Here is a 12,809-nt window from a genome sequence, read left to right on the forward strand (position 1 = left end):
TGTGTGTGTGTGTGTGTGTGTGTGTGTGTGTGTGTGTGTGTGTGTGTAGGGAACTAGTTACAGTTATTTCAATAAAGCAGATGGCTTGTCTTACCTTTTCAGGTCCACTGTCGTCACATTAAATATAACACCTTTCAGCCAAAGAATCATAAAGAGACGCTGAGAAAAGGGGCAATTTCCGATACTCTCACCATCATAACCAGCCTACAAGTGGAGAAAGAGATTTCCATCTGAGCCAGTCTCACGATTATACATGCCAACACCACAATATGCACATGCAGAATCATTATAGGTTGATATAAATGGTCATGACACTGTGAAAATCTTTCTGAGGCCATTTTACCAGCCTCAACGTGGAGCTGGCAGTGGATGTAGAGGATGGGGGAGAGGACACCCAACACACACACACACACACACACACACATGCACACATGCACTGCACTGAGCATTTTCTTTCTGCCTTCCCCACCATCTCACCACTTCCTGCCAAACTGGACCTCTGAGCAGCAGTTCACAGATGGGAGGAGCAGCAGTGGGAACTTCCTTCATCACCAAAGGCGAAAAAGAAAGACATGTCCTTTCCCTCCCTCTATCTCTCCATCCTCTCTGAAGATCAAATATTCTTAGCAGCTTTGGTGTAATAGCTAAAACCTGGAAACCACCCAGATACTATCAAGAGTAGAATAAATGTATCAGTGTAGTGTATCCATGCCTTGAGATACTATACCACAATGGAAAAGAATTAGCTATCATACAAACAACAGTATGGCTGCATCTCACACACATAATGTTGAGAGAAAGATACCAGGCTGAAAAGCATCCTGCATGATTCAGTGTGGGCAAAGTTCAAGCACGAGAAGGCAAATTTCTCTATGACGATGGAAGTCAGAAGAGCAGATGTCCCTGGAAGATGATTGCTGTCTCGAAAGGACAGAATGAAGACTTCTGGGTGGTGCCAATGTTGTTCTATGTCTTAATCTGCATGGTGGCTACATGGTTCTATTTGAGTGATCAAAGTCTTAAGGTTTGGGTACTGTTGGAAATAGATGCTTCGTGTCGCAAAGAAAAATTAGCACTGAGACAAAGGATTTTTCAGTAAAGCAATTTTTACTTTCTGGGCTGCAGGAAGGGTTTTCTCACTAGCCATTGTGCCATGAGAGTACAAGGAACAAAGGAAAACACACAAATTTAGCCCTTATGCATTTGGGGTCATCCTTACTGCTGTGTCTGATCTCCGTTGGCTGGAGCCAGACCTCACAATCTAAACTAAAACCCAATTGGCTAACAACTTAAAACTCTTCTAAACAGGTAAAAGCAATGGAGAGCTGGGACATGCCTGTGAGCAAGTCTAGCACAGATATCTTGGTTAAAGTACAAGGACATAGAACATACTATGTGCCTGTGAGCACGGCATGTCTAACAGCTACATAGGACAGGGCTTAACAAAGAGCTACTAGCACACTTGTTTTTTAACAAGAAAGGAAACTTTAAAAAGGAACTTTTCTACTTCCCACAGGTACTTTACTGAATATAAGTGAAGCGGTTTGTATATTTGTCCCAGCCCAAATCTCATGTTTAATCCACCCCCATGATCCAATTGCCTCCCGATATGGGAAGTGGGGCCTGATGGGAGGTGATTCGATCTTGGGGGTGGATTTCTCATGATGGTTTAGCACCATCCCTTGGTGTTTTCCTCTCTATGGTTAGTTCTTGCAAGATTTAGCGGTTTACAAGCTGTGGCACTTCCCTGTCTCTCTTGCTCCTGCTCTGGCTCTGGGACTTACCTACTCCCCCTTTGCCTTCCACCATGATGGGGAGTTTTGTGCGGCTGCCCCAGAAGTTGAGCAGATGTCAGCACCATGCTTCCTATAAAGCCTGAAGAATTTGAGCCAACTAAACCTCTTTTCTTTATAAATTACCCAGTCTCAGGTATTTCTTTATAACAATGCAAGAACAGCCTAATGCAATAAGTTTTACCTAAATACAAAATAAAAGAAAGCTAAAATCTTAATTTAAAAAAATTACAGAGTTTGACTCAGTGGGTCATGCACGGGGCCCAGGAATCTGAATTTGTAACACGTTCCTCCAAAGTGATACAATGCTGGTGGTCAGAAACCATGCTGTGAGAAGTCCAGCCTTTGTCCAATCTTGGGCAAGAGACAAGGCTGGTGCCACCAGCATTACTGTCAATGTGTAAGACAAAGTGATGTGAACCCCCAATTGGACGATCCATTGGTAGGGAGACTTGCAGGGCTTCCCAGGTGATAAACACAGCTCCATAAACATGGAGTTATTGGTGGCCTTACTGCATATGAAGGGGCACCAGTAGACCCAGATCACTGCATTCAGAGTCCCTAAGCTCTGAGCGTGTGTGTCACATTCCCCCCACTCTCCCCTTCCCAAGCCAGCATTAATTTCCTCTCTGCCTGTTGGAGGGGAGGGTCTGAGAATCTCCCCAGGTGTCTTTGAAGGTACTGGGAGCCTGAAGTGTGGAAGGTGAACAGTTGACACATACATCCAAGTGGTCACAACAGCTCCCTGCAGATGGGTCCTGAAAAGCACCCATCCCCCTCCCCCCTTGAGGCTGTTCCCCACCTTGGGGTCCCACCACCCTATGGCCATTTTGAAGGCCACTCCCATCTCCTCCTCACTTCCTGTTCAATAGCAGGGGGAAGCGTAGAGCTGAATTAGAGAAAACGCTCAGTGGCTGATGACCTGGCAACCCTCTTAAACCATGGGACTTTCTTAACTACCACAGGCTGGAGCACAGTGAAGCCAAGCGAAGGGGGAGCAGGGAGAAGAAAGTGCAAGGACACATATTTCGGCCAGTCCTGACTCGCTCTGCAGCTTGTGACCCTCCTATTTTTGTAGCAGTTACACGAAGCACAGGAAAGTCCAAAATAAGTTCTGCAAAGTGGGGCAACTGTGTTCGCTCTTCCTCCCGTCTCTCTAACCTTTCGAATCCTCTTTAACGCCTTGTGTATGTGTAGAATCTCTCCCGAGTGTGTGCGTCCGGTCCCAGTGAGGGATGTCTTGGTCACGCGCCCCCCGAAAAGCGCTGCCTCTGGAATGGGCCCTTCTTGCAGTGACCTCTTTCCACCGTGGCATCTACAGAATAACCATACCACGCGGGGCTCTCCGCCTGCTCCGTCTCTGGTCTCAAACTCCAGTCAGCGATTTCCCTTGAAATTGTTTTTCTCGCTATTTCCTGAACCCTGGCAGCTACTTCTTCAGGGGGAATAAAGCGGATAGGAGCAATAAATTTTTCAAAAAATAAAAACTGCCTTAGTCATCCAACTCAGTAAAAACTTAAACTTCTTAACAGGCCCCTTCTCGGATCTGCAACTGAGACAGAACGTTTGGCCAGAAAGAGGATGGGACAACGTCTGTTCAGCCACAGCTTAAGACACTGAAGAAACTTGCAATTATGCATCCCGCCACTCTCTGTGGCCTTAAAGCTGAATTGTCCTGACCAGCGTGGCTGGCGAACCAAAGGCTGTTAGGCATTTTAGAATTAGCCAGCAGTGGTGACTGCCAATGGAACAGAATTTACATATCCAGTGTTGCCTCATCGCAAATTGCTCTAAAAAATTCCTTTCTGTCTCAGTCTGTTGTAAATGAGGGGGTTACGGGAACGTGGTGGGAGTGACTAGGATGCCTTGCTGCCTAATTTTATTACCTTAATGTGCTTCGGTGCCCGGATGTGCCAGCAAAAATAAAGGCGAAGATACGCCATCTCCATTGCCCATTATTGAGCAATAATGGGAGAGGATCGCCTTGGTTGCATTCATTAGCCAGACGAGATGATGGGATAAAGACATAGATTCCAAGGGAATAACTGACACTGTTGCCATAATTGGGACATTTTATCATACGCAGTTTTCTTTTTTCCCTCAGAGCTGATAATTATCTCAGGCTAATGCACTCTGGGCTAAAATTTCTCAGCAATTCTCAGCTTATGGAGGACATTTCTGTATGTATACCTTTCTGATCAAATAGAATTAAGCAGTTTGAGAACGCAGTGTCTTTTGTCTCCAGTGAAGACGTAGGTGCTTGGATAACTCAGAATTTCCTGTTTGCCTTTCAAACTTAACCTTGTTGAGTACCTCCAAAGGTAATCCTAGAAAGAAAGACATGGTGCCTCCGATGCCGCATTCTGAGAAACTCTGTTGGCCACTGATACCAGCCTCGCCATCTGAGATCCTGGGGACTCTGCTGGGTCCTGGCCTTGCCAACCTCCCTGTCTCTCGGTCTCCCCACCAAGGCCCGAATTGTGTGAGTCCAAATGGCAGCACGAGGTCACCAGTTCCTCCTCACCACACCCCTTCTCTAAATTACAGACCCTCCTCCCAGCTCCTTCCACACTTACTGTACCCAAATTTAGATAAAAGACTTTTTTCTTAATTTTCTCTTTTTCTTCAGGCAAATGGCCTCTCCAGTGGCCTGGAGCTACATGTGCGGGGCACCACCCACACTGCCACCTTCCACTAGACAGCTCCCTGCCCCGCTTGCTGCCTTCGAAGGACCAAAGCAACGCCTGGCAACCCAGCGCAGACCTGATGGGGCAGTGACCCCCCAAGACATTCTTGGCTGTTCCTGAGCACCCCACACTCTCCTTCTCACCAAAGCAGGCCACCCCCTACCACCTTCTCGACTCTACTGTCTTTCTAGATGATTCTGTGTGGGCTTACCTGATAAACACGTTCCATCAAGTAAGCACTTTTCTCTACTCTGCCCAAATATAATGAAAAACAATTTGGAGGGGTGGCGAGAAGGTTAACAAAGAGGCCACAAAGCAGTAATATTTTAATTGGTTCCTTTTCTGATAACTGGCTTTCAACTAAGGAGGCCGGACATGCATCCTGTGTGCAGGAAAGGATGGCCAGTCCCTGAAGAAAACCAGGAGAAAGACTTGGCGTCTGGTGGAGGGATCTGGGGGCAAGCAGCTGATTTGAATCCATCGCAGGATGTGGAGAGTGGGTGAGTGATAATGGGTCGCTCCATTCCAGTGTGCCAGGGGGACTTCGGACTGAATAAAAATGGTAGATGACCGGAGGGGGCCAGAGTCAGAAACAGAGTGAGTGTGGGAGGCCAGGGAGTTGTCCTCAGAGGGGAACAAAGGGGCCAGAAGACCCAGCCAGTGCTCTCTCTGTTGGCAGCTGAACGGAACCGATGGAAAGCCAGAGAGAAAGAGTTAAGGGAGATCAGACGGGAGGTGACTCCCTCCTCCCAGTCCCACCCACACACTTCCCTGAATCCCTTCCCAGCCCTTTGCTGGACGCCCAGTGGCCTCACACGCTTTGGACACTGGCAGTCAAACATATACTTCGTGGCCAAGCAGGGCGATCTTGGCCTTCAAGCCACACAGCCAGCCCTTCCCCTGTGCCTGCCCTGCCCCTGGAGCGTGGGCGGCCCTCCCCGCAGCACAGGAAATTTCACGGAACATACAACTGACACTAGGAGGTTGATGTACGGGGTTGATGAACACACCTCTTGGAATGTGTGAGTTGTAAACTCAACCCAGGAAGGCCTGAGGGATATTATTGCCAACATCTGGCACATGGAATGACCGATGCTTGTGAGCAAGACATGCAGGAGCCCTGGCTGCTCACTGCACCCCCAGCCTGAGCACACCACATCCCTGCATCGAGGCCGGACACTTGGATCAAGTCAAGACCCAGAGATTGTCCCACCCCTGGAGATGGCTTTGGGGCATGGGCAGGATTCAGCCTTATGGGGTCTTCTATTTCTTCCATGAGGAAATAGGTGGGGGAGCTGGGGTGTTTCTGCCCCTTTCTATGGGGGTGCCTGGAGTCAGCAGCCCCCCATCTTTGGTCATCAGGGTGTTCCTAGTGCACAGACAACACTCACAAAATGACTGGGGCCTGTGTCCAGGGGCTCACATGTGGCTGGGGCTGCACCCCCATGGAAAGTGCCTCACGGCTCCTCCCTGCTCATTCTTTCCTGGGCCAAAGTCCATGAACTTTTTCCCTTCCAGAAGTTCACAAATTCTCACTACTAAGAGATCACCCGCTGAGAGTCACATCTAGGGGAGGGAGGAGAAGGGGAGATGGGAGAGAAAGTGAGAAGGTCTAAGTCACCCACAGCAGCTCACCCACAGCCCACCCGGCCTTCTGTGCCCAGCCTCCAGTCTGATGGTCATGACTTAAAATGCAATATTTACATTGATCTGAGACTTCTTGATTTTGAATAGTTCTGTAAATAAAAAAGAAAAGAAAAGAAAAGAAAAATTATAAGACTCTCTCCATTTGCCTGATAAGTTGAAATTTCTCTTTTCAGGCAACATCGGGTTTCTCCAAGGCAACATGGGGGAGGGGAATGGGTGCTGGTGTTGCAGCCAGGGAGAGCCCTGTGAACCTTGGCCCCACTACTTACTAATTGTGTGGCGTCAGGTGATTCGTTTGTTCTCCCTGAACCTCAGTTTCTCCTGACGGGGAGGATGGAGACAGCAAACCACCATGGCATCTGTGTACCTATGCCACAATCCTGCAAGATCTGCACATGTACCCCAGAACTTAAAGTACAATAAAATAAATAAATAAATACACAGGGCTACATGCGCCTACATCATGCCAGATCTGTGTGCAACACCCTGGAATACCCGTGAGCCCAATAAAGGTGGATATTACTGTCATTATCATCACCAACTTCATCATCATTAGGCTTCCAAACCTGAGCACACCGGATTAGACAATTACAGAGTGCAGGGTACTTTTTAACAAGCTTCAATTAGTGAGATTTTTATGCCAAATTGTACAGTCCTTAAAGAATCACTGATTTTTTTTTTTCTCTTAAGAAGTAACACATCCTATACCTACTTCAAGTGAAAATTAAGAACTGAAGTCCCTTTCAAAACTGCAAAGCAAACAGATCTTCAGCCAGGGGACAAAGGCAAAAATCCCTGGCCAGGCATTTGTGTCTGAGGCCAGACAAATCTCTTGTAAAAGGTCCAGAGGAGAGCACACCTGGATGGCTGCGCACACCTTGACCCGTGGCAGAGGTGGCGAGCCCCAGAGAACTGCTTCCTTTTCAAGACGTGACACCACAGTCCTCTGTAGCCGTGAAAAGGCTAAGGTCCTTTCTGACTTTTGGGATTGGTGCTAAGAAAGCCTGAGCAGTGGGCATCTGACTTTTCTACCACCCCCTGGTAGAGACGGAATTCCATGGAAGAGTGAGGAGAACACAGCCACTCCCGATTCACAATTTGAAGTTCAACACCATGGGACTGCAGATGCACATGAAGACGGATTATAATGATACAGGAGGAGTTAAAAAGAAATTATTTAGGCAGATAATGAGAGTAAGGAAGTCCTCACTAAGGTTTCCCCTTTCTTTACAAGCAGCCTCCAAATCATTTATTTTCTAACAGAAAGCAGCCTGTAAAATCGAGCTGCAAACATGGATAAGCAAGCTGTAAGCTTGCACGGGTGAATGCCGGCAGCTCTGACCATAGAAAAAGGCTACCTGGGGTCCAGGCACGTTCAATACGGTGGCTCCACCTTCCCTTGTCTTTATCAACCACATGTACAGTAGAGGAGCAGGCAACATGGCTTCAGCCAGGTTTAAAAACCATTTGCATAATAAAAGATTACAGTGGGGTGGTAACCAGCTTCTTCCTGCGCTATGTAATCATTACGATCCTCCTACCAGTCTTCGGACCCTATTTAAATCAAACATCACTCCTCAAGCCAGTCTATAAAACCCCATGCACTTCACCATGGGAACAGAAGACCCACTGGGGTGCTTTTGTCTCTGCAGGAGAGAGAGCTATTGTTTTTTCTCTCTCTCTCTCTCTCTTTTTTTTTTTTTTTGGTAGAGACGGGAGTCTTGCTCTGTTGCCCAGGCTGGAGCGCAATGAGATGCAATCTTGACTCACTGCAACCTCCACCTTCTGGTTTCAAGCAATTCTCCCACCTCAGTCTCCATAGTAGCTGGGATTACAGGCACATGCCACCACGCCCAGCTAATTTCTTTTGTATTTTGGTAGAGATGGGGTTTCACTGTGCTGCCCAGGCTGGTCTCAAACTCCTCAACTTGGGCAATCCACCCACTTGGGTCTCTTAAAGTGCTAGGATTACAGGTGTGAGCCACCACGCCCAGCCTTTTTCTCTTTCTTTCTCTGTTAAACCTTCGTTCGCAACCTCACTTCATGTGTGTCTGTGCCCTTGATCTCCTTGGCACGAGGTAATGAACCTCGGGTATTACCCCAGACGAACGATGCCGCTTCAATAACAAGACGCAGGAGGAGCAAACTAACCCGTTCTTTCACAGAACAAGAATTAAGGAGAATGTTCTCCAAAAATCAACAACTTCTAAGGTGACTTTAAAAACAGGTAATAGGCCATGTGCGATGGCTCACACCTGTAATCCCAGCACTTTGTGGAGCCAAGGTGGGCAGGTTACCTGAGCTCAAGAGTCTGAGACCAGCCTGGGCAACATGGTGAAACCCTGTCTCTACAAAAAAATAATTTAAAAAAAAATAGCCAGGTATGGTGGCATGTGCCTCTAGTCCCAGCAACTTGTGAGGCTGATGTGGGAGAATCGCTTGAGTCCAGGAGGTTGAAGCTGCAATGAGCCGAGATCGGGCCACTGCACTCCAGCCTGGGTGATAGAGGGAGACCCTGTCTCCAAAATAAAACAAAACAAAACACAATAGCTACCAATCTTTGACTACCTACTCTGACTTCAGGTAAGGTTCTAAATTATTTATGAATGTTATCTAATTTTCTCCTCTCCAAAACTGTGTAAGACATGTCCTATTATTCTTCCTATTTTATAAACGAGGAAACTGAGGTTCAGAGATGCTAAGTAGCCTGGCCAAAGATGCAAAAAGACTTCAAAGAAGAAAGTGCGCTCTTGCTCTCACTCACCTCTCCCCACTCAGTGGCTCCCGTGTCTTTCCTGGTGCTGAAGATGGAAACCAGACTCTTCTCTGCCCTTTACCTGATCATCAGTCTCTCGCCCGGCACAAGTAGTTTCTGCTTTTGAAGCCACTCTTGCCCGGTCTCAGAGCCTCATGCCTGGGGGCATCTCTCTGGCTGGGATTACTAACCCCTCTGATCTTTCCCCTATCCTGGACAAGGTTAACCCTGATAAGATGCCGTTTTCCTAAGGTCATTCTGCTGGAATGTTATTCAAATGCAAGTTGGAATCACAGTGCTCCCAGGCAGTGTGACCATTGGCAAGTCACCTGACTTCTAGTGTCTGTCTTTCCTCATTTACAATGAAAGCATTATATTACCTATCTGTTAGTGCTGGATGAGAATGAAATGAGAGGGTGCACATAAAACCCCTAGAACAATGCCTGACACAACATTTAGGAACCTTGGATAATCTGGTCTCCTTCCTTCCCTCCCTCCCTCCCTCCCTCCCTCCCTTCCTTCCTCCTTTCCGCCCTTCCTTCCTACCTTCTTTCCTCCCTCCCTCCCTTCTTCCCTCCCTTCCTTCCTGTCTCTTTCCTTCCTTCTTTCTAGCTCTCCTTCCTTTTTTCCTTCCTCCCTTCTTTCCTCCCTTCCTTCCTTTCTTCCTGCCTGCCTTCCTCTCTCCTTCCTTCCTTCCTTCTCTCTCCTTCCTTTCTCCCTTCCTCCCTCCCTGCTCCTCCCTCCCTCCCTTCCTTCCATTTCTTTCCTTCCTTTCTCCCTTCTTTCTCTTTCCTTCCTTTCTTTCCTTTCTTCCCTTTTTCTGTTTCCTTCCTTCCTTCCTCCCTCTCTCCCTCCTTCCCTTCCTTCCATATCTTTCCTTCCTTCCTTCTGTTTCTCTCTTTTCTTCCTTCCTTCCTCCTCTTTCTTCCTCTCCTTGTCTTCCCCTCTCTTCCTTTCCCACTGCCCAGGATCTGCCCACTGAGCCAGTTTCTCTGCTTCTTCTTCAGCAGTTTCTATGCTGTCTTCTCTCAGGCGGCTGCTCTGTCCTTCACAACCCCATGCTGCCTTTCCAGAATCCTCTTGCCTTTCCGGAATCCCCTCACCTTTCTCGAACTTCCCGTCTCCCAGCGGGTCAGTTCTTCCACTTCCTTATCCCCTATTTGACATTTCTTTTCCCTTTTCTGAATTCCACTTACAGGATCATCAGCTCTGCCTGGTTTAGCACGCAATTGGTTACTAATTGTTTCTGTAGGTGACGTTCCTTCAGAGCAGAACAGTGTCAGCCTCCCTACGCAACAGGTGCTAATGCTTCATTGGGGCCTGCCCCATGTTAATTTTCCTCCCACTCCCCGTGGGAGCACAGGGCCAGGCCCACGGAAGGTACCCCATGAAAACTCACATCATGGAGCAAATGACCCCTGTCCTCACAGGCCTATGAGATTCCTCATCACTGGGAGCTCCTATAGAGACAGCAAAACCACCCCTCCTGAAGGAGAGCCTCAGCAAGCCCCACAGTTCTCCCAGCCTCAACTATCCCCAAATGTCTCCCCAGCCTGCCTGTCAGGGGCTCCTTTCCCCACCCACCCAAAATGATGGTCACTGGGTGACCAACTCACCCTGGTTTTCCCAGTACAGTACTGATTTTAAAACTGGAAATCCCACCACCTCCCCCTAAGTTTTGGGCAAGCTGGGATTATTGGTCAGATAATAATTATTGTCTGCCCAGATAAAAGCTTTATTTTTAGAGGGGAAATACTATTGTTGATTTTTCATCACCAGGAAGCCAGCCTTTGCTCCTCCCTAATGAAAGCACTAGCATAGATGAATCCATCAGACTTGATAGTTAACACTTTGAATGCTGAGGAGGTGGGTCCCAAGATAGGGAAATATCAGAAGAGAAGGGGAGAGGAAGGGTGGGGAGGAGAGGGGAAGCGAGGGGAGGGGAGGGAAAGGGAGGTGAGGGGATGAGACGGGAGGGGGAGGGAACCAGATAAACTGAGCTGAGGTCCATCACTGTTCAGGGAGGAGATGGGGAATTTAGACAAGCCTAACAAACACCCAAGTCTGTGCAGAACCAGCTAATACAGAGACAGCCTTTCCCCTCCCAGCTTTGGCCACTTTGGAAAAGTCTGCTGCTCAGATAAACTAAAGAGGCAGTTAAAACCAGTGGTGTAGCTCAAGTGGCAAACCTACCCCAGAAATATGACAGACACTCCAGACCAAAGGGCACCACCCAAATGGGCCAGTCACCAGGCCCTCCTCATTTCTGAATCTCTAAATCACTCTCAACAAAGGCTGCAATTTCTCTTTGATCCTCCATACTGTCCCTAGATTAAAGAGAAAAGCAAGAATCTCTGTCCAAGTCCAATTGGGAGACCCTGCAGGCATCCCCAACCCATCAGTAGCTGGTGAGAAACGAGTGCCCTGGTGCACCTGAATGGGTGCTGCGTCCCAGGAATTTAGAGATCAAAAGATTAGTATCGATTCATAATGCCACCTAGGAACTTAGCCCCCAGTTCTCATTCTAAAAAGGAGATACATAATTACACGCATTTCTTAAAATAATACACCTGAGGCCTTAAGAAGATCACAGATCCCAGTTCTGTCTTTGACAGATGTGATTATGACCAAAATGGCTAGATTGCAAAATAATAACGGTAATGATGATAATGATAATGATTGATAATGATAGCAACTAACACATACGGAGCATGGGCTTTGTACTCCTGACGGTTCTGAGCACTTAGATCAACTCAAATTTAACCCTAGCAACAACTCTATCAGATGTAGGTATCACTACTATCTCCATTTGAGAAAACCAAGACACAGAGATGTAGAGAAACCTGTCCAAGGTTGAAAAGTCGGATTTGAACCCAGGCAATCAGCTAGTATCCATTCTCTCATTCCCAGCCTAGACAAATGGAGGGGACCCAGGGCCAGCAGGGTCCTTTCTCAGAGTGATGGGAGTCAGCTTGTTTGTTTGCTTATTTGTTTTACCCAGCTCTGCTCAGTAAGGTTTGGAATCCATAGGGATAAGAAAACACGTAACAGAAGCAGATGGAAAGTGTGAAGGACAAACAGTGGTTGGGACAGAAAACGGAGCTAGGTTGAGGCTATAAAATATCGTGCCCTGTGTGCTGGGGACAGTGGGGAGAAAACATTTGGCAGTCCTGGTGGACAACTTTGGGACCAGGTGGGCCAGGGTTGAGGCAATATATTCCGTCCCCTCTGTAGGAAACTTTTGCTACAACTCCAGATGACAATGGGTTTGATGTTGCATTCCCCAACAACCACACCTAGAGTTCAAATGATCCTTCTGCCTGATTAACAACAGGCCTCATCCTCCATCCCCACGCCCTTGGCCAGCCTGGCGGGGCAGACATCCACCTGCAGAAACCAGAGAGTCCTGAAAAGCCTGCACCTGGGCAAAAGATTCCACCTTTTCTTCGAACAGGGCAGGCAGGGCTGTGGGTCTCCTTGGAAAATCTCATTGAATCTGCTTTAATCTAGGCTATCATAGCCCCAGGTAGCACATCTCATGTTGTTTAGCCAGTAGAGTTTGGGGTGTGGAATTTTTTTTTTTTTTTTTTTTTTGAGACGGAGTCTTTCTGTTGCCAGGCTGGAATGCAATGGCACGATCTCAGCTTACTGTACCTGGTTCAAGAGATTCTTCTGCCTCAGTCTCCCAAGTAGCTAGGATTATAGGCAAGCATCACCACACCCAGCTAATTTTTGTACTTTTATTAGAGACAGAGTTTCACCATGTTGGGCAGGATGGTCTCGATCTCCTGATCTTGTAATCTGCCCACCTTGGCCTCCCAAAGTGCTGGGATTACAGGTGTGAGCCACTGCACCCAGCCAGGTCCAGAATGTTTTAAGGCAGGTAAAACCAGTGTCAGCCTTGGCCATGAATAGCTTTCAATAAAA

At 47.6% G+C, this 12,809-nt stretch overlaps 1 protein-coding gene across 1 annotated transcript in view; it reads right to left on the reverse strand.

Moving 5' to 3' along the window:
- Positions 1–12,809, reverse strand: part of CLIC6 (chloride intracellular channel 6) — a 50,638-nt gene that overhangs the window by 10,980 nt on the left and 26,849 nt on the right. The window contains exon 2 of the mRNA XM_032276949.1: positions 95–204. Within this exon, the coding sequence (XP_032132840.1) occupies positions 95–204 (110 nt within the window). The remainder of the gene's footprint in view (positions 1–94; positions 205–12,809) is intronic.

This window comes from Sapajus apella, unplaced genomic scaffold, assembly GCF_009761245.1.
Source record: "Sapajus apella isolate SASKATOON/1434 unplaced genomic scaffold, GSC_monkey_1.0 scaffold8, whole genome shotgun sequence".
In the NCBI taxonomy this organism is placed as follows: Eukaryota; Metazoa; Chordata; class Mammalia; order Primates; family Cebidae; genus Sapajus; species Sapajus apella.